General features: G+C 42.3%; 1 protein-coding gene across 2 annotated transcripts in view; it reads left to right on the top strand.

The window, feature by feature from the left end:
• The window catches only part of USP24 (ubiquitin specific peptidase 24), a 112,647-nt gene that overhangs the window by 74,006 nt on the left and 17,179 nt on the right, over window positions 1-21,462 (top strand). The window contains exons 45-61 of one of the 2 annotated variants that reach the window (XM_045026979.1): window positions 2,935-3,017; window positions 3,927-4,068; window positions 4,720-4,839; window positions 5,256-5,476; window positions 6,249-6,373; window positions 6,801-6,942; window positions 7,289-7,439; window positions 8,589-8,684; window positions 9,457-9,560; window positions 11,355-11,468; window positions 13,317-13,413; window positions 17,520-17,636; window positions 18,209-18,298; window positions 18,639-18,741; window positions 19,729-19,850; window positions 20,244-20,357; window positions 20,649-20,714. In XM_045026979.1, the coding sequence (XP_044882914.1) occupies window positions 2,935-3,017; window positions 3,927-4,068; window positions 4,720-4,839; window positions 5,256-5,476; window positions 6,249-6,373; window positions 6,801-6,942; window positions 7,289-7,439; window positions 8,589-8,684; window positions 9,457-9,560; window positions 11,355-11,468; window positions 13,317-13,413; window positions 17,520-17,636; window positions 18,209-18,298; window positions 18,639-18,741; window positions 19,729-19,850; window positions 20,244-20,357; window positions 20,649-20,714 (2,007 nt within the window). Of the gene's footprint in view, window positions 1-2,934; window positions 3,018-3,926; window positions 4,069-4,719; window positions 4,840-5,255; window positions 5,477-6,248; window positions 6,374-6,800; window positions 6,943-7,288; window positions 7,440-8,588; window positions 8,685-9,456; window positions 9,561-11,354; window positions 11,469-13,316; window positions 13,414-17,519; window positions 17,637-18,205; window positions 18,299-18,638; window positions 18,742-19,728; window positions 19,851-20,243; window positions 20,358-20,648; window positions 20,715-21,462 lie in introns of both variants that reach the window. The other variant, XM_045026977.1, reaches the window with a different exon arrangement.

The raw sequence follows: 21,462 nt of genomic DNA, 5'->3' as shown, positions 1-21,462 counted from the left end.
TTTTGGAGGGGAAATTGTTCCCAAGCTACTCTCCAGAATGTAATCATTTGTGGGGAAAGAAATGTAAAAAAAAGTCATTCCTGGTGAGCTTTTAGAAGGCAGAAAATTAATCTGGTGTATTGATGTATCACAGATGCATTTTTATTTAAATTATACAGATGGCTCAGTGAGGCCAGTTAAATCATGCCTGTCTTTTGGACTTAGTGATATGAGAAAGATGTGCATTGTTTGAGACTAGGGTTAAATCTTTGTTTCCATTGATTCTGGTTAGTGATAAAGTTGGGGGCCTGGTTAAGGTGTGTTTGGGTGACATTAACTTTTCGTTTACCGGCATTCTAATGTTGAGGGCCGAGAACTCCAATATTTCAGTGTGTGTTCCCCTAAAGTTATTGACAGATATTTATGTCTTTCACTTTTATTAAGATGGGAGTGTTTGGCTTGTGAATTTTCTTTTGGCTAAGAATTCCTCAGTGAGATCAGTTCCCATGGCGCTTGCAAGTTGCCCAGAAATGAACCACATCTCCCCATGCACGTTGTTTCACCCTTCCACACCCAAAAAAGGCCCCTTCTCTTTCACACTCCAAGTGTGGATTCATGCCTCCCACTCACCCAGTCATGGAAAGAGACCTACTTTGAGGGAAGTTTTTAGTCTACTCAATGGCCCACGTTATCATTTTACAGTAGCCAGAAAGTACCAGGCCTCCATAAACCGACTCTCCCTGTCTGGATTTGGGGAACTATATCTGCATTAGAGCCATAATGTATTCAGGAACTACTTTAATTCCATCCACAAACTCACCACCTCCCCGTGCCCCCACCCCAAAAATACCACAACTAATCAAAGACATCATCATCCAGATAAACAAATAAAACGCACCTGGAATTTCTAGGTCATTGCAGTTCTTTGAGTGATTTCTCATTTCTATTCCATTGTAGGTGTGTGTGCTCGCCCCATGCACTGTTTTCCCCTCAGTGGTATATCTGTAGGGGACCGGCTCTGGTGCCCTCTGGAGTGGCGCGCATATGTGCCAATATAAGGGGCGCTGCTGGCCCCCTCCCTCCTTCAGTTCCTTCTTACCACCAGTGTCGGTGCTGGAGCGCTCCCCTTGCTCTAGCAAGTAGTTTCTCTTTCAGTGGTTCTTTGAATTTGTATTGTGTAAATAGTTGTATAGTTATCAGTTCCTAATAGTGTTAGTGTACTTAGTTATTCATAGTCCTCCGAGGGACTTAGTCCAGGGATGGGGCATGCCCACCCTCGGGCTTCAAGCCTGCAAGAAGCCCATGCCAATCAGCAATCTGCATTTTAGTTGTTTGAAGTGTCTGGGTGAGTCCCACATTTGTGAAAAGTTCTGTATCTGCAAGGGATTCAAGCCCTAGACCAGAAAGGAGAGACGCATCAGGCTCCAGGCACTCCTCGTGGAGTCTGCTCTTGTACCGGCCTCGGAGTCGGCACATTCAGACTCAGTGCCGAGTACTTCGGCATCGACAAGAAGTGCACCCCCGGCACCGGCTGTCTCCCGGTGACTGTCCTTGCACCGGTACCAGCCAAAAGGCACAAGAAGTTCCCCAGGGTCCTGTAAGGATAAGGGAGATGACAACCCTGGACCGAGTCGGGCCATCTTGCCGCCACCAGAGCGCAGTCACGCAGCAGCCTTGCCTATTGGGCCTAGTCCGCCCCGCAATCTGCCTCCTACCCCAGGGAATGGTAGAGGTACATGGTACCTCACGGTGCCATTCGCCCCAGAAGCCTTTCAAGCGGCAAAAGACATCTTTCTCCTCCTGGTGCTGCCTACTCCTCAGGAAGAGAAGCCTAAGGATCCCTCCCTCCCACCCGTTTCTAGGGGAAAGCCCTCAATGGCACCTCCTACAGAAGTCACCCCCATGGCACAATACCCCGGCCCACTCGCCAGGACCACCTCCATGTCCCGAATCACAGAGCCACAGCCACTACTCGGCAGGTTCCTGGCAGTCGCTGAGCATTACACCATTACCCAGCAGGCCAGAGATGATGCTGGATTTGGCAGAGCGGTGTTGCAATTGACCCATCCATGAACGCCTGTCCGCCTCCAGAGGTACTGCTTGGGAGTCACCTACAATGGAATGGACTTGAGCAAACACTCGAAGACAAAACAGCTACTAACTTTTCATAACTGGTGTTCTTCAAGATGTGTTGCTCATGTCCGTTCCATGACCCACCCTCCTTCCCCTCTGTCAGAGTTCTGGCAAGAAGGAATTGAAAGAGGCAGGGGGCCGGCAGTGTGCCTCATACCGGCGCATACGCATGCCACTCCAGAGGATGACAGAGTCGGTCCCCTACAGATACAGGAAAAAACTTCAGGCACTGGCACATGTGGCGAGTGCACACACCCACAATGGAATGAACGTGAGCAACCCATCTTGAACAACAGTTAAAAAACGGTTATTAATCTTTCATGTGAGATCAACCTTTTAAACTTCAAAACCTCACTTCCCAAATGCCTGTTCCTATTTGCCTTAAACTTCCGTGAAAAAATTATAATGCGGCATCAAATTACACATGCTGCGTTTTAGGAGGATTGATTTAGCACTGGCAAAGTAAGATGGGGAGGGGGAATGATGAAATGGAGATTAAAATAGAAGACTATCTCTGATCTTAATTTTAGACAGACTTGCTTTTCAAATTTTTGAGGGGATGCATCTTGGTGATATAGCTTGTATGAAACACTAAAAATCAAGGGGGGGTGTATATATGAAGTACTCTGTACACAGTGTGAGTAAGTTAACATTGCGATGAGTTAACTTCTGCAGTTTCTGCTTTTGTACTTTGTGACCTTAATGTTGCATTAGCACAGGGTTTTTTTATGTAATTGGTAAAAATGGGACTAAATTCCGGATGCTGCTCTTTGTACATTACAAAAATATCCAACTGATACTTTAACTTTCTATCTTCAACAGAAAATAGGACGAGACCAAATATTTAAGAATACTTTTCAGGGTATCTACTCGGATCAGAAGATCTGTAAGGACTGTCCTCACAGGTAAGTAACTAGGCAGTGTGTGGCGTCCCTACATAATGGAGTTTACTTCTGCTTCTTAAAGTAACAGATGTGAGAGGAGGAATAAACTTTCAACTTTATTGTAATCTTAGTATTGCAAATCCCTTTAATATTCACTGACCGTTTGCCCTATACAACCTAATTTCCTATGCCTGTGTCCTACTGGCTCAGAATTCAGGACCACTTTTCCTTCTTGTTTAAAATTGCTCATATATTAATGTTACGTGAGCAAATTTGGAACCGTGTCACCTAGTTGTACAGTACCATGTGATGTCTCCAGTTTTAAAAAGGAGAGCAAAATGGTACTTTGTAAACAGCTGGTGACTAAAATGCTTCCAGCACCTTATCTAGTATAGGAAAAATCTAGCATTCCCAAGCTAAAACTCTAAGGCTTTCATAATTCCTTATATCGGTCATCACATTTTTTTCTAATTAGTGGCTCCAAAATAGAAGCTGAAAATGAGAGCAGGAACCCTGTAACCAGTTGATGGCCACTTAGATCAAATAGAAAATAATTCTAAGTCATGATTCTCTTGTAAAGTCAGGTAGGTGTAAGAAAATAATCCTAATCAGCAGCTGAAATCTCAACAAAAGTGAAAAAAGCTCTGACCAGAAATTGTAACTACTTTCAGAGCTGATCCTCTTTATATGAGTTATAGTTTCCAGAAGTGGCTATTTATCTTTATGAAAACTAATAAGCAGATTATTACTTGTCTGTGATCACTTAGCAAGTCAGTGGCAGAGCTGGGAATAAATCACACATTTCTTGATTTCCAGCCTTTGCTCTAACAATTTGAAGATTCTACCTAGGAGGACATATCTAATCTAGATATGTTTTGCTTTGTTCTCGAATATTTTAAATGGGCTTTTTTTTCCCCCTCTTGAATCTAGGTACGAGCGCGAAGAAGCCTTCATGGCGCTCAATCTTGGAGTCACTTCATGTCAAAGTCTGGAAATTTCGTTGGATCAATTTGTTAGAGGAGAAGTTCTGGAGGGAAGTAACGCATACTATTGTGAGAAATGCAAAGAAAAGGTACTTTACTTTTGTGAGGAGAGATTAAAATACACACTATGACTTTGGCTATGTGTACACCGTGCCGCTAAAATCTTGTCACTGTAAGGTGCACCATGTAGCTGCTCTTTGTCACCAGGAGAGAGCTCTCACCACCCCCAGTGAGGGGTGGTAGCTTCGGTGGCGGGAGAGTGTCTCATGCTGACTCAGCACTGTCCACACTGGCGCTTTTTGTCATTACAACTTTTGTCGGTCTGGGTGTGGGGCTTTTTTTCACACCCCTGACCAACAAAAGTTTTACCAACATAAGTGAAGTGTCGACATAGCTCTTAGTATTTCTTTGAGGGAACAATGTCTTTCATTCATGATCACAAGATTAAATCCAAATCTATAGCCCTCACCAAACATCAGGTTCCGTCCCCTATGACTTGAGTTTTGTACATTATGAATGCTCAGATGAGCGACTGGATAATATAAGATGTTTTTTCTAAAGGTGTAAATAACCCTGTCTGCGTGGGTTCTGTACTCATTGCTTGTGTGTGTGTTTCTAACTTTCATCTGGCGCAGTGTGTACAATTTTTGGGACATTCTTTAAAAATCATTTAGACTAGACAAGAATCGTACAATGTTTTTAATGGGTATCTAGACAGGTGACTTTCTTCTCTCTTTAAGAGAACTACAGTGAAGCGCACCTGCATTAAAGCTCTGCCCAGTGTTTTGGTGATCCACCTGATGAGATTTGGATTTGATTGGGAGAGTGGCCGCTCCATTAAATATGATGAACAGATAAGGGTAAGAGAACTGCTCTATATTCTCCCTCTCCCCCGGGGCTCCTCTTGAATTCCCATTTTTCCCTTCATCCCCTTCCTCAAAAAAAGCATTTTTTCAGAGACCATTGTACTTCTCTGCAGTGATAATGTTTGAATGTAGCTCCTTGTGGAGCCTTTCAAGGGCTGAGTCTGTTGTTTCCACTTTACTCCCAAGTCCTTGATGGCCTGGAAAGCAAGAGGAAAAACCTGCTTCTTAAAGAAATGCTGGCTACCTTATACATTGTGCAGATAAAAGGCAAAAGCACAGCACTTTCATTTGATATTTCCAGTGTATAAGGCATTTATGAGTAAGTCTTTGTGTTTTTATGCAACTACAGCAAAGCTGGTAACATACCAGATGGTGTCTTAGTTTAATGCAAGATGTTTGCTTTTGAACAGTTTCCCTGGATGTTGAACATGGAACCCTACACAGTTTCAGGAATGGCTCGACAAGATTCCTCATCAGAAGTTGGTGACAATGGAAGAAATACAGATCAAGGAGGTGGAGGATCCCCACGAAAAAAAGTTGCCCCTACAGAAAACTACGAGCTTGTTGGTGTGATTGTGCACAGTGGCCAAGCCCATGCAGGGCACTATTATTCCTTTATAAAGGACAGGAGGTAACGAATGACAATGATCACACGTTAGTGGGTTAGGACCAAAGCAACTGGGTCTGAAGATGACTTGTTTTAAAAGGAACATCCCAGGTTCCTTGTTAAACGTAGTGAGTCCTTTAAAGCTACCAACAAAGACGTGAGCTACTGAAAAAACGTAAGCGCTTCTGGAAAAAATTGCAAATCTAGTGTGAACTAAGGTCCAATCCTGTAAGCTACCCCAGTTAATGTCATTGGGTGTGTCTACACTGCATCTGGGTGCAAGCCGGCCAGCCAGGGTAGACAGACGTACGCTAGTGAGCTAAAAATAGTTGTGTAGACATTGCTTTGACATTATAGCTGGGACTCTCAAGCCTGGGTGGGGAGGGGCAGGGGGCTTGAGAGCCTGATCTCCAGCCCAGGTGGCAACGTCTATACAGCTATTTTTAGTGTGCTACGGTGAGTCCTGCTATCAGACGTCTGTCTAACCAAGGCTCTGGAAGGCTTTTTCCGAGATGCAGTGTAGACATACCCATTAGGGTTCCCTGTAGGCTTGCAAGATTGGGGCTTTCAATGATATCTGAACATTAGATGACATGTTTCATGCTTTTGAATTTTAAATCACACCTTTTCATTAAAGTAATTTTTTTTGTAACTTTCAGAATTCTTTTAAGCCCTTGTTCACCATCAAAGCAGATCCAGTCTCAGGAATTTCATTGCTAGAGAATTGTTTTTTTAATTTAAGGCACTCAAACCTATCTTGTAACTTCTTTCAACTTTCTGTTGTGTTTGACCATAGGGGATGTGGAAAAGGAAAATGGTATAAATTCAATGACACCATTGTTGAAGAATTTGAGTTAACTGATGAAACCTTGGAATATGAATGTTTTGGTGGAGAGTATAGACCAAAAGTATATGATCAGTGTAAGTAATAAGTACAGGCTTAATGAATAATGGCTTTGTTTCATACTAATTCACTGCAGAGTTAGAATTAAGTAAATTTTATCCAAACATACTAGGATTAACACTTTGACTTGGAATGACTAGAATTAGAATGTCTTGAGTTCCATTTGACTAGGAAACCTTCCTAGGCAACTTTTCATAAAGCTTTCCACATTACTGAGGAATGCTTTCACTGCTCATTAGAGAGAAGGTTGAATAATACTTATTGAACCAAATTCCCTGTAGCCTCATGCCTTGTGCTCATTTCCCTCAGAGTAGACTGGGACTAAAATGGTTAAAATTACTTAAATCAATAGACAATTAATGCAAAAGGTAGTGTTTCCCCTGTAGGGATTATAAGTCTAATTATACCTACAAAGACTGACTTGAACCTCATTTTTCCTTAAAGCTAACCCTTATCCCGACGTGCGTCGGCGATACTGGAATGCCTACATGCTGTTTTACCAGAGAGTCTCTGATCAGAACTCTCCAGTCTTACCAAAGAAAAGTCGAGTCAGCGTTGTACGGCAAGAAGCTGAGGATCTCTCGCTGTAAGTTTATCCTCCTATCTGAGGCATTTCTGATTCCATGATATCTAGATACTGTAGAAAAAACTAAGAATAGGATAATTCCTGTCCCCCAAAGGAGCATGCTGTCTGCTCTGTTTTTTAAAGGCTCTGAATGAGTACTTTTTTATTGCTTCCGTGAGTAACTTTCATGCTCCCACCACTGTTGTAGTGAGAGATCTGACACTGACTCCAACAGACTCCAAAAATATATGGAGATAAGGATCAAAACACTTTATTAAGATGACATTTTCCTGTTGGTATATTGAAAATTGCCTTGCAAGATTATCTCAGGATTCAATTATCAGCATTAAACTTGTCTGTCTCTTAGGTCTGCTCCATCTTCTCCAGAAATTTCACCCCAGTCATCACCTCGACCGCACAGACCCAACAGTGACCGTCTCTCCATATTGACGAAGCTGGTTAGAAAAGGAGAAAAGAAGGGACTCTTTGTAGAGAAAATGCCTGTACGAATATATCAGGTAAAGAACTCCAAAAATAGGGACTGAATGCTGCTTCTGTCAATTAATTTATTAGGCATAGCAGGTGAAATACATTATTTTGAAGCTGACCGTAATGTAGAAATAGATTTGTTGAAAACAAAACTAGATTAAAGGTGGAAAATGTTTCAGGACTGTGACTCGTTCCTGTAGCCATCCATCCAATGCTAATAACTAATTGTACAGCATGGTACTTTTACACCATATAATTCAAAAACATTGATTGACAGATTCCCTGCCTTGAAGAATTTTTAGTTTAAAACAATCTAAATGGACATTAAAATCCATGTATATAAGGGGGAGAGAAGAGATGATTGATGAGAGCAGAAAGGATGGAGTCCTTGAAGTGAGTGTGAAGAAGAACAGAGAAGATATTTGTCAGATAAATAGGAATTCTATCTAGCTGTCCTTATTTTTGGAGCAAAGTGTGAGAACCGTAAGGTGAGGAGAATGGGAGAAACCAAAACAAAGAGAAGGAGACAAGCTCAGACATACAAATGTTACCTCTGCCTATGAGGGCTTTGAAGTTGGCTTGGTAAGATAGGAAGCCAATGGATGGAGAATTGGTGATAGTTTAAGCAGTGGAGTACAGGAGGATTTACAGTGCAGTATGGCGTTTAAAACATGTAGTCACAGAAAACAGAATTTGTTTTAAACTTATTGTGAAGTTTCTAGTGAAACTTGCTTGGGGGAAACTGCATGCATGACTCTGTTATCGTGACTCTTTGTTGCACCTGCTAATTTTATGTTCCAATAACTTTTGTATAGCACGTTAGTGATCCTAAGCTTTCATTTTCTTGGCACGTAGTCTTGTAACATTCCTAAATACAAACAAAACCACAAGCTGTCTTTTGCTGGGCAAGTGGGTAAATTATTCGCACGCTGCCAGTGTGATTCTTACCATGTTTTGGGAGAAAATAATTGCCTTTATGGAAATCTCTCAGTACTAACTTCCCCAAAGCAATACAGTGAGCTCGAAGCACAAATAAGTTAGTTGCAGGACCATGTGCCAAACACTGCCGATCCCTCCGGAGTAGGTAGGATTGGAATGTTAATGTGAGCACTGTAACCTGGGAGAATGTAATGGTTTCTTGCCGTTCATTACTAACAATAACCACTTCTCCTTTACAGATGGTGAGAGATGAAAATCTGAAATTTATGAAGAATAGAGATGTGTACAGTAGTGACTATTTCAGTTTTGTTCTGTCGTTAGCTTCTCTGAATGCTGTAAGTAACTGGATTTTAATCCTTGGGTGCTATAATATTGGACAGGAGGGCATACGTACAGCTGTTTGAGCTCCAGTCAGAAGAGAAGCAGTTGGGTGGATTAATGGAATTCTTGTTTAAACTATTCAATATCTCCAATTACGTTTCCTAGTGACAGCATCTAGTTAAAAGCTGATGCTATCTTCCTGTTCCTGATCATGGAAACAGTTGTCATCAGACTGCAGTAAAATGTACAGAAGTATGATTTAAAGTTCTGTAATTAAAAACTTGTGTGACAGGGATGCAAGTTGCTACGCTCTGGCTGGTTAGCATTCCCTTTCTATATGAAGGGTGGATCGCAAGTGATATTGGTCACCTTCGTATTATTCTTTTTCCAGTTCTTGAAGCTTTCTGTAAAACAATGCTTCCAACTTTAAAGGGACATTTATAAGCCTAGCAGCTCTGATAGATGCACTCCAGAGGCCTGGAGCTCATACAGTCCTGTCTACTCACAATAACGGAACAGTAAACAAACCAGCATCCTGGGTTGGCTGGGTTTTTCAGCAAGCTAGTTCATATTTTAGCAAAGGTATAGCCCTGGTTTTAGATCGCTCTTGTATTCTGAGCTGGAGAGTCTTCATTTCAGTGTAGGTAAAATTTGGGGCCGGCCAATGTGCCTCCAAATGAAGCAAAACTTTAAAAAACAAGTATTTTGCTATGTTTACTGATTCTTTACAAATATGAACAGAAAAGTGGTACTGCTGGACTGGAGTGAATGTGTTATTTCTTTTAGACTAAGCTAAAACACCCCTATTACCCATGTATGGCAAAGGTGAGCCTACAGCTAGCGGTCCAGTTCCTCTTCCAAACCTATCTACGAACCAAGAAAAAACTCAGGTAAGGACTCATTTTAGTGCTCTATGGACACACACCCGATGAGATTTGCTGGCTTGTAAATCCTGTAACTTTTTGAAACATACATTTAAACCTCTTGACTCCACAAATCCTGTTGATTTTCACCAGCACAGCAATACTGTCCAGCTGTGGGATTCCAAATACAAACGGAATTTGCCCAACACACAAAAATCCAGGGAGGGAAACTTGACAACTTATTTCTACTGCAGTTGCCCACTTCTGTGGTTGTCACCCATGACATCGTTGTGGGGGTAGAAAGGATTTAAATACAAGTAAAATGGTCAAAGTTTTAATTAGCGTGTATTCTGAATTGAGAAATAAGAACTCTAAATCGTGGTAATTTATGAGCACAAGTAAATTCTTAGTTTTAAATGAATACTTACTTTTCCTGAGTATTGCAGAGTTTATGAATAATGTTAAAACCCACTTTTTGGATCTCAGTGCAGGAATGGCTAGGCTAGATTTGAGACAGTAAAATGTGATGGATGATCTTTTTCCTAAATGTCTCACTATTTTGTCCTGTGCTATCCAACATGTTTTCAATTCAGATCAAGACATGGGTCCTTTATACGCTGTAGACAGGTGAAACAAAGAGAGAGGGTCTGAGTTACTGTATCTTGTTAAATTCTTAAGCTATTTTTCAGTGGTGGAAGCAGTAGCTCCCCAGAAAAAGGAATCAAAGCACTCCCCTTTGACTGACCAGTTGGGTCCTGCTGCCCTGAAAGCTGCACAGCAGAACGATAACTACCTCTAGAACAGGGGTGGGCAAACTACAGCCCACGGGCTGGATCCGGCCTGTCAGGGCTTTGGATCTGGCCTGCAGGATTGCCACCCCTGTGGGGCCGTGGGCCCTGTGCCGCTCCTGGAAGCGGCCGAGCACCACGTCCCTGCAGCCCGTGAGGGAGGGGGAGCATAGGGGGAGGTACCACGTCCCTGTGGCTCCTGGGGGAGGGCGGCCAGAGGGCTCTGCTTGCTGCCCTCACCTGTGGGTACCTCCCCCGAAGCTCCCATTGCCCACGGGGAACCAATGGGAGCTTCAGGGAAGGTACCCACAGGCAAGGGCAGCACGCAGAGCCCTCTGCCCCCCCGCCTCTCCAGGGGCCGCAGGGACGTGGTGCCGGCCGCTTCCAGGAGCGGCGCAGGGCCATGGCAGGCAGGGAGCCGGTCATGGCAGGCAGGGAGCCTGCCCTGGCCTCGGTGCACACTGCTGCCATCCTGGAGCCACTCCAGGTGAACAGCGCTGGGCCAGAGCCTGCACCCTGAACCCCTTCTCCACCCCAACCCCCTGCCTTTAGCCCCCTGCCTGCACCCCAACCCCCTGCCTCACCCCTCCTGCACCCCAACAGCCTGACCGGAGCCCCTGCTGCACCCTGTACCCCTCCTTCACCCCAACTCCCTGCCCTGAGCCCCCTCCTACTCCTCCTTGCACCCCTGCCGTGAGCCCCATCCCTCACTCTGCACCCCCTGTGCAACCCAACCCCCTTCCCTGAGCCCCCTCGTACACCGCGCACCCCTCCTCTGCCACAACCCCTTGCCCTGAGCCCCTTCCTGCACACCGCACCCCCTCCCACACCCCGCACTCCCTCCTGCACCCCAACCCCCTGCCCCAGCCCTACAGTCATGGCCCTGCATGCCATTTCCCCACCCAGATGTGTCCTTGGGCCAAAATGTTTGCCCACCCCTGCTCTAAAAACACCAGATATTGATTATCAGACAAGAAAGTCGGATATGAAATTCTGCTGTTTTACTGATCCTGCTGTCTCTGCTTCATAAAAGGATTGATACAGAAGAATGGATTGCCACCATTGATGCATTGCTTTCTAAAAGTTTTGATGCTTGTCAGTGGCTAGTTGAATATTTGGTTGGATCAGAGGGACGAGAGCTTGTAAAGTAAGTACCAATATCCTCTCTCAAGTCAATATAAGTAACATTTCTTAAAGGTGTGGTTTGGCACATACTAATAAAAGTAGAAGAGCTGTTCAGTATATTCTGTATCCCTTAATCATATATTTTGAAATAGTATTTGTCATTGTCTAATTGCTTAATTTTTCATGAAGAAGCCAATAAATATAATAAAATAGTGATATCCACGTAAATGGAGAAACAAATGTCTAATCTCGTTTTAGTGATTGCTTTGAAATACAAGAGTTTGTGGAGCTCTTGGCTTGTTTGTGCTACGAGAGGAAGGGAACAGAAAACACGATTAAATGTGTTTAACAAGATCGTTGCAGGAATTCTCAATTTTGTTTCTCTTACAAAGATGTAAAAGCTAAAGCATATTCTTTGAATAAGTTCATCCACCCACTGACTCCTCTACAGTGAAGTCCCTAGATGAGCAATTTCATGGTTCAAGTTGCTCAGAAGGATGTTATCAAACAGCTTTTATTGTACTTAATAGAAAAGGGAGGTAATTTGTGTTCAAGAAACAAAGTCCACCAAAATGTGCTAGTCAGGCCTTATTTCAGAATGCCTTTCATTGAGAATTCTCAAGTTTTGTCGGTCCTCAGCTTTTTATGAAGTGGTTGTTTGCAAAAGTTCTTCAGCCTAGTTTATTTCTTTCTTAGAGGCATTTACATTAAATCCTCCTTGCAGATTGTTGGGTTTATCTTGCCCTATTCCAAGGTTTCAGTGGGGATGTCCACAGCAACTCTTTTGAGCATAATAAACCCAGGCCATTGCTGGTGCTGTTACAGTTCAGTGAGTGGAGAGCTCAGAACTAAATACTGGCTTGTTTTGGGATTACAAGAAAATTTTGTTTTGCATCCAAGGCTCTTAACTTTTTAGCACATATTCCAATGTATTAGAAAGCTTCATGATCTAAGTTTAAGCATTTTCTTAATTGTGTTAAATATTTAGACGATAAATCATAATTACTTTGAGGGAATAGCTCTTCAGCTGTCATACTGTATTCCCATGTGTCACCTGATCGTTGTAGTATATTTCTAGCTAACTAGCAATAATAATCACTAATTGAGGCAAAGAAATTCAAGGTTGACATTCCTTCCGTAACTTTAGTTGTGAGAGAACCCATAACTTTGAATGGCCTTTTGTTTTTCTGCATAAAACTCACTAGTGTTTAAACAAAGTTCTCTCTGAATTACCTATATGCTTCGAGGTATGTTGGATTTCATATCAGGAAGTCAGTTCGCTGGTTCTTGATCAGAAAAGGAAATATCTAGTGTAGGCATTTCCAAAGCACCTATCATGTAATCTAAGATGGAAAATGTTGGAGAGGAGGTGATGGTGGTAGTTATGCTGTTATGAAATCGCTTTTGGATTTTTTTATTGCTAGAGAAGATTGCATGGTAATCATGCCGTGTATAAGATCATCCATTGGTGAAGACCACTGGGTGGGGAAAGTGTGCCAGCTCTCAGAAGTTGAGGCAAGATCCCATTTAATCACTTCTGAGTGACCTGGAACATATGGTAGGAATCTGCTATGCAACCGGACTGTATGCTATGTAATAAAGCGCTGATTGAAGAATGTTGATGCTATATGTATAGATGTTTCTTATTAATTGTACTATAACTTCAGTTAGGTCTTTTAAAGTGATCAAATGCAGGTTCACTGCTCTAAAAAACTAAAACATTGGCAATTGCAACAGGAGCAAACATGAATGCAAGCCTCAACTTTTGTCCTTTTACATGCCAAATGCCAAACTTCAACATGAAGTAGTAGCATAGACAAACCGAAGGTTTGATCCTAAGCTCCCTTCAGCTTCATTGTGTATTTTCCAGGACTTTCCTGCTGGAGTGCAGTGTAAGAGAGGTGCGAATTGCTGTTGCCACCATTCTTGAAAAAACTCTAGACGGTGCCTTGCTTTATCAGGATAAGGTCAGTGATATTTAATTCTGAATTAGTGTATTGATTTTTGTAATGTTATAGCTGGCGCTGTATTGCCTGAAGATAGCATGCACCTCTATTTATGACCAAAGTAGAAGGTTTTAATAACCTCACTCTCCATAGTTCTTCAGCTCTTGAATCTCTTCATGTGCATTTCCTCTAGCCACAATAATGCAGTGTACCCCAGTCTTGGAGTCCCAAGTTGCATATTTTGAATGTCTGGTGCACATCACGGGATCTCAGCCCTCTATCTATACGTAAATAGCAGTTAAGTTTGCTGGGGAATGACATGCACCTTAATTTTAAGATAACAGAGGATGGAAAAGTCTCGGGGCAAAATCAGGACCTGTACATGGCTTTCATCAATTTGAGAAAGGTCTTTGACTCTGTCAATCATGAAGTCCTATGGAAGGTGCTGGCCAAATTTGGCTGCCAAAATTTTTTATTTATTAAGTTCCTAAGGCTTCTCCATGATCAGATGACTGCTACGGTTCTCTGTAATGGCCTTGAGATGGAACCTTTTGCCATAAGAACTGGGGTTAAGCAAGGATGCATTATTGCCCCAACCCTGTTTTCCATCTATTTAGCAGTCATTTTGGTCCTTGTTTAAAGATCACCTCCCCAATGGAGTTGACATTCAATATAGAATGAATGGTTGGCTCTTTAATCTTCAACGTCTCCACTCAAAGTCTAAAGTCTTCAGGGCATCCATTACTGATCTTCAGTATGCTGATGATTGTGTCATTCTCGCAGACATTGAGAATGACCTTCAGTCCATACTGAATTTTCTTACACAAGCTTATCGAAGCCTAGACCCTCACTCAATATTGAGAAGACTAAAGTGCTCGATCAACCTGCTTCAGGCCTTGCACATGACCCACCACAAATCACCATCGAGGATCAGACTTTGGAGAGAGTTGAGCACTTTTGCTACCTTGATAGCCAACTTTCTCAAAATGCAAACATCGAGAGTGAGCTCCACCACAGGATCCAGTGCACAAGTGCTTCCTTTGGGAAATTGCTCCGATGCGTTTTCATGGACTGTGACCTACGGCAGGACACCAAGATCCAGGTCTATAAGACAGTTATTGTTCCTACACTCCTCTATAGATGCGAAACCTGGGTGACCTATCGACAGTACCTCAAGAGTTTGGAGGGATACCACCAACGATGCTGCCGGAAGATCCTTCGCGTCAAGTGGCAAGATCGCCGCACTAACGTCAGCATCCTCGCTGAAGCCAATGTCACTAGCATGGAAGCAATGACCCTCATGCCCCAGCTTCGCAGGGCTGGACATTCTGTGCGGATGCCAGACTCTCATCTCCCAAAACAGCTCACCCATGGTCAGAGATCCCATGGTGGTCAGAGGAAATGCTACAAAGACACAAAGAAAACTGATGTGGACCTCACAAGCTGGGAAGAGCAAGCTACCAACCGACCCCAGTGGCATCATATTCTCCATCAGACAGTGGCCCACTTTGAGGAGAAGTGCCTTGTCCTCTGTCCGAAATAGATTGCGGTCCGTTAAGCTTGGTATTGAGTGAGGAAAAACAGGCAGGACCAGAATAACAGTGAAAAGCTAAGTGGCTATGTTTATTTGGGGGATAATTACAACTTGGGCCGGGGGAGTAGGCAACTTTGGCTGGGATGGTATCAAAAGTACAAACACACCCCAAAACACAGTAATAATACACTTTATACTGCTCACCACACCACACCAAATAGGCAGACACACCAATCTTACAAGATAGGAATCGGGTTCGTCAGGGCGGTGCCCGGTGCAACACAGAAAAGAGACCCACGGGCCACTGCCTCAGTCACCCTTGCTTTCACACTAAGGGTAACCCAGAGTGTGGTGCGGCTGCAGCTGGGCAGATTCCACTCACTCAGACCGCGGGGACGGGAACCTCTTGGTCTGCTAATCTCCAGGTGGAGACAGCTCACAGATTCATGCACTCCGGACAAAGACAGAGCAGTGATTCACACACATGAAACAATTTGCAATTAACAATTCACTAACAACTAGAACAACTATACAAGCTAGCTAAGCAATTGTGCAATTCTGAGCTCATTAGTACAATCCTGATATCCTGAGTAGATACTTGGTACTGAGTTAGGGAGGGGAAAAATAAGAGGCTAGATGAGCTAACTGTCAGATATCAAAAAGTAAATACCGCACTCCAGGCGCAGCTGACCAGCAGAACAGACACCGGAAGCATGACGAGCTGACCGGGATCGGGTCCAAACGACAACGAATCCAAACGATACAATACGAGCGCACTTTACCGGGAGGAGACCCTGGCCAAAAGGTTGATCAGGTCCTTCAGCTAACACGCGGATGCTCCACATAAATTTTGTGGGGAAACCTAGTTCTATTAAGAGGTCTCACTCCCTCGTGTCGGTATCTGATTGGCTCCCTGGTCCCTCCTCCCTCCAGGCTTCAAGCTGTTGCCACCCCACGTTAGCAGGATTTGCACACGGCACACTGGAGTTGACAAGTAAACAAGCTTGACCCTTAGATGACTGGGTCTAAAAAGAGCGGGAAAGTGAATCGCTGGGCAGGATTAACCTGACCTCCAGACGACCGGCCCAAAAAAAACAGGGTGCCGGGCAGAATCAGGCCTTCACACACAGAACTAGCCTGACCTTTAGATGGCCCAGCAGGAGAGAGAAAAAACAACAGGAGAACATACACAGCCAGTGTTGCTGGGCAGGATTGAGTCTCTGCCCTCTCCTATATACAAGAACCTAGTCCAAGATGGAGGCAGTCCTGTCCTTTTAACAGGACAAGATGGCCGTGGACCGACAATTGGCCATTCAAAGCCATAACTTCATATCGGATTGCGACACCCTCGAAGCCGAAAAGAGAGAGGAGGAAGGAAAAAGAAATAACTTGCTCCCAGCAAGCCTCTGAGCTGCCACAAAATGTGTACCTATTGCAGGCGGATTTGCCGTCCCAGGATCAGACTCCTGAGTCATCTCAGGACCCATATGTAAATCCATGGTAGAGATCGAGATCATCCTCGAAATTGAGGGATCACCAATCAATCATCAATTTTAAGAGCTCAAGTTTAGTTAAAACACAGTATTCCCTGTAAAAATATATAAGTAACATTCAAGTATGTTGTCTCAAGGAGAAGCTGACCCCACACACAAAAATTGAAAAACATTGTTTGGAAATCATTTTTTGTCATGTTTTGGTTTATTCTCTTTTGATATTACCAAGTCTGGTGTACACACATTCAGAATCTGAGTTACCTGCAACTGCTTCCCCTTCCTTATCTGAAGTCAGAAGTCTCTGACATCAGTGTAATATAGTACCCTGAAGTGAATATAAATGCAATGGTGATTAGAGGATTAACTCTGGGTGAGCTCGCCTCAGTAGATGAGCTTTTTCAGTGTTCCTGCTTACATGCAACTGTCCCTAGTAATACCACCCGGGAGAAACCGCAAGAAAATATGAAACAAGGAGTAGTTTCTAAACAGTGGTTTTTTTCCAGGTGGAAAAGATGAATTTAGACGTACTCTCATGGAATTGTCCTTGAGTTGTAAGAGAAATTGAGAAAATATGATCACCGTTCTGTGCTGCTAGCATATTTCCATGCATTGCCAATGGGCTTTTAAATTAATCTTAATTGCCAGACTACGATTCACAGCAGAAATTAATTTCCTAACTTTGTATATGGACTTTTTCAGTGAATGCTTCTGTGTGATGGATTAAGATAACTCTCTCATGGGGAGGAGGATGTTCCTACCCCTTTGGGGCCACTGTTTAGGAAGTTGTCTAATTAAGCCTATAAGGAAAGTCTGCTAAATGGCCCAATGAGACACAGCTGGCCAAATTCCATTTCTCTGAGCAAGTTCTGCTGAATGTTGATATTTTGCTTTCATTTTCATAATGTACATAATATTACTGTCTGAAAGGGGAAAGCAGGTTTTGACTTTGCTTCATCCTGGTTTGGTTTTTCTCATCACAATAAGTACATCTGAATATAAACACAGTGATGTTAACTAGCCCTCAACCTTAATAGGGGGTGTTTTGAATGATTTACACAGTAGACAATTGCCACTTTAATTTAAATATTACTTTTTGACAGTTAAAAAGTCTACATCAGTTGATGGAGGTGCTACTTGCTCTGTTGGATAAAGATGTTCCCGAGAACTGTAAAAACTGTGCACAGTACTTTTTCCTGTTCAACAACTTTGTACACAAGGTAACTAAATGAACTAATAGCTTTTCAAATTATTTTAATTTAAAAGGGCGTGAGAAAAGGAACTGGTTTTGGATACTCTATAACCTATTTAAGAAAACAGTGGTAAAGAGAACTTTCCAGAATTCAAATGAGTAAAACTCCTATCTCTGTAAAGTACATGGCTTTTGAACACTAGATTGGGACAGAAGAGTATAGAAATACAAGCAATGTATACATGTTAAACCCTGCCTGTGTTGCTTAAGTCTAAATGCAATAATTTGACAATATTTAAAGAAATAGGCTGAAAGGTTTGCAGTGGAAAGCTGAATAGCAGAGGATGGTGCTGTACATCACAGCATGGTTTGTAATTGTTTTAAAGGCACACAAAGCTTACAAACCACTAAAGAAGAATTTCATAAAGCATCCTTTATTCAGTGCTCTTGCTACGTGAAGGTGTAGCTTATTGAGAAACACTTTCTTCGTAAATAGGGAATTTAGAGTCTAGCCTGTGCAGCAAATTACTTTTGCTCCTAAAAAACGTAATTCTTTATCTGTACAGCAATATAACTTTGCATTCTGTCTTTTGACAGCAGGGTATAAGGGCTAGCAATCTTCTTCTCCGACATTCTGCTTTAAGGCATATGATCAACTTTCTCCTTGGCCCCAACCGGCAAAATAACCAGGTAACACCTAAATGGCATGTATGTCGTGTGTGCTTAGGTTGACTATTCCCATATTTTTAATATGCTTAAGTCAGAGGACAAACTTTTCATGAGGTTTAAAAAGGCGTATTCCTCTGATTATTTTATCATTTTCCTTTACATCTGTGCTTTAACTCCACCTTTGTCTGAATGAATTGATGTTTCGTAGCTGTGATGGATTGAGTGGGTTTTTATTACATGTAGTACAGAAAGGTTTCACTGCATCCAGGGAAGAAAAAGTTATAGAAGCTTGGCTTTGAATGTGTTACTACCGATGTAAGTAGGGAGTGATGTATATTTTGCTCTATGCTTTGCCAAACAGAACCGCAGGTGGAGTTCAGCACAAGCTCGGGAGTTTGGATTCCTTCACAATACTGTGGCACTACTTGTTTTGCACTCTGATGTCTCCTCACAGAGGAATGTGGGTAAGAGTTACTTTTCAGTTTTTATATGGCACTTTGCTGAGATGATCTTACATTTGTGGAGGGAACTAATTTTGTCATCATTGAGGGAAATAAATTACCTTGAACATTGAAACCAATAGTGTGTGTGAGATGTACAGCAGAGCCCACGTGTTTTTCATTTGTGTACATGTAGAGATTCTTGAATACCATGGTGAACTAAAAATATGGCTAGCACTCTAGGAATGTGTGAATATATCATTTTCATAGCACCCTGTCATCCACGTGTCCAAGAGAGTTTTACCAGCATGAGTGAATTAAGCCATGTCAGTCCAGTCTGGACCATGTACCAGACACAACCAGCTTTCAACTTTGTACTTTGCTTGCATTTTCCGTATCCTTTTCAAAAGGATATTTAATTATTAGGTAAAGTTAAATAAGCAGTTAAGTATCCAGCCATCTGCCGCTGGAAAGACACCCCTGTTAAACTAAGTGCTGTGGAAGGGATAAAAAGACAAAAGTTGGGATCCTCAGTGCTTGAAGTGGGACTTTAGAGACATCCTCTCCCTCATTTGAAAGAAAAGTTTCAGTACTGAACAGAATTGTTAAATTTGCCAAACTTTGAGATGAGATTGAGATTTTAAAGTACTAGAAAGGTGCTAAATTCTGTTGTAACACTTGAATGTGGTGGTAGTGATTGTGTTTAAAACTTGAGATAAAAGTATCCAAGGTTAATGTATGTAAGTAAACTCGTTTGCTGTGGTCTTTTAGCACTTTATTAAGTTGTCACTAGGATGCTGACACTGTAATAAATGGTTCACTTTCTGTGCTTAAGTGATTGTGTGGTGATTCGTATTGTATGTGGTGCAGCATTTGAGATGAAGGTTCTTGGAAACTATTTGCTGCCAACAGAGATTGCAGCAAACCCAACGTTGTCACAGAAATGATGGTGTTTTTTGAAGTGCAGAACAGTGTTATATCCATGGGTTGTGTGTTCTATTTTTCTTTTAGCTCCTGGTATCTTTAAACAGCGTCCACCTCTTAGCATCACTGTCTCAGGTCCACTTCTGTCCCTCCATGAAGAAGTGGAAGCCTTGTTGTTCCTGTCTGAGGGGAAGCCTTACTTACTGGAGGTAGCTATTGTGCTAAATGTTTCCACATCTAGTGTGTTTTAAAAGCTGGGGTTATGTTGGTTCTTTGCAATACCACTACACTTGAGAAATAAAACAAACATTTTAGCCTTTGGAACACACATCAGAAAATATCAACTCAGCCTTTTTACACTGGGAAATTTCAGTAACATAGCTCATAAGTGGGCTGCAAGCAAAGTTATTGTTGAAGGCAAGCTTAGCAGAGATGGAAAGCAGCAATGTTATGGAATGCTATTGGGGGTGGACTGACCTGGCCACCGTGGGGTAGGAAGCAAAATTACATCCCTGAAGGATACTAAAAAAATCCCATAACACTATAGCTTTTAAGAGTAACACTATAGCTGTGTTGAAATGATATATGTATCTCTCCATTAGGTGATGCATGCGTTACGGGAGCTAACTGGATCATTGTCAGTTCTCATCGAGATGGTGGTGTACTGCTGCTTTTGTAATGAGCACTTTTCCTTCACCATGCTACATTTCATCAAGGTACAAAGCTAATCAAAGGAGACTTTCAGCATATGGTCTGTTCCAGGCTTTGAACTTCAGATTGTGTTCCGAGGGCTTTAAATATTTTTGGGGGATCTTAAGTATAGTCTGTACGCTCCTTGGAGTTTCCTTTAGGATTTAAGGTTCAAATAAATAGTTCTAACAGTTTTTTGTAAACTACAAAGAAGGAATGTTAACTATCTGGCATATTTTGAACTATTACTGAATTACATCAAATTTATGCTGGGGTGTATTCTACCATCTGATGAATTTTGTATTTCTAACATACAGAATCAGCTGGAAACTGCTCCCCCTCATGAACTGAAGAACATATTCCAGTTACTTCATGAGATATTGGTAAGTGAATAGTAAAGACTTGTATACGGAGCACTGCCCAAGCAGGCTGGATTACGTTTAAATACCTGACTGAAGGAAGGCATTATTATGGTGGTCACAGTTCTGACACACACACCCTGTAATCTTTCCTCCTTTCAGCTGAGAGTTTGTCTATTTGTCTGTGTTACTTACTCAGTATTGCAGTAGTCATTGAAATGCTACAAGTCTTGTTTTTTCATTTTGGACCTGAAGAGAATCAGGTTCATGATTCTAAGGAATGGTAGGAAGGAAAACAGCACAATAAATGTAATGGATTTCAAGAAGGCAGACTTTACCAAATTCAGGGAGTTGGTAGGTGAGATCGTATGGGAAGCAAGTCTAAGGGAAAAAAGAGTTCAAGAGAGTTAGCAGTTTTTCAAAAAGACATTATTAAGGGCACAAGAGCAAACTAGCCCACTGCATGGGAAAGAGAGGAAGTATGGCAAGAGACCATCCTGGCTTAACCAGGAGATCTTCAATGATTTGAAAATCAAAGAGTCCTACAAAAAGTGGAAACTAGGTCAGATTACAAAGGATGAATATAAACAAACAACACAAGAATGTAGGGACAAAATTAGAAAGACCAAGGCACCTAACAAGATTAAATTAGCTAGAGACATAAGAGGTAAAGAGAACAGATACAACTTTAGATAATGTTTTCACCCCTCAGCCATGTTTAGATGCAAGAGGAAGACCAAAGATAGGATAGGCCTGTTACTCACTGGGAGCG

Source organism: Mauremys mutica, chromosome 8, assembly GCF_020497125.1.
Source record: "Mauremys mutica isolate MM-2020 ecotype Southern chromosome 8, ASM2049712v1, whole genome shotgun sequence".
In the NCBI taxonomy this organism is placed as follows: domain Eukaryota; kingdom Metazoa; phylum Chordata; order Testudines; family Geoemydidae; genus Mauremys; species Mauremys mutica.
This window is presented reverse-complemented; position numbering and strand designations above follow the sequence as displayed.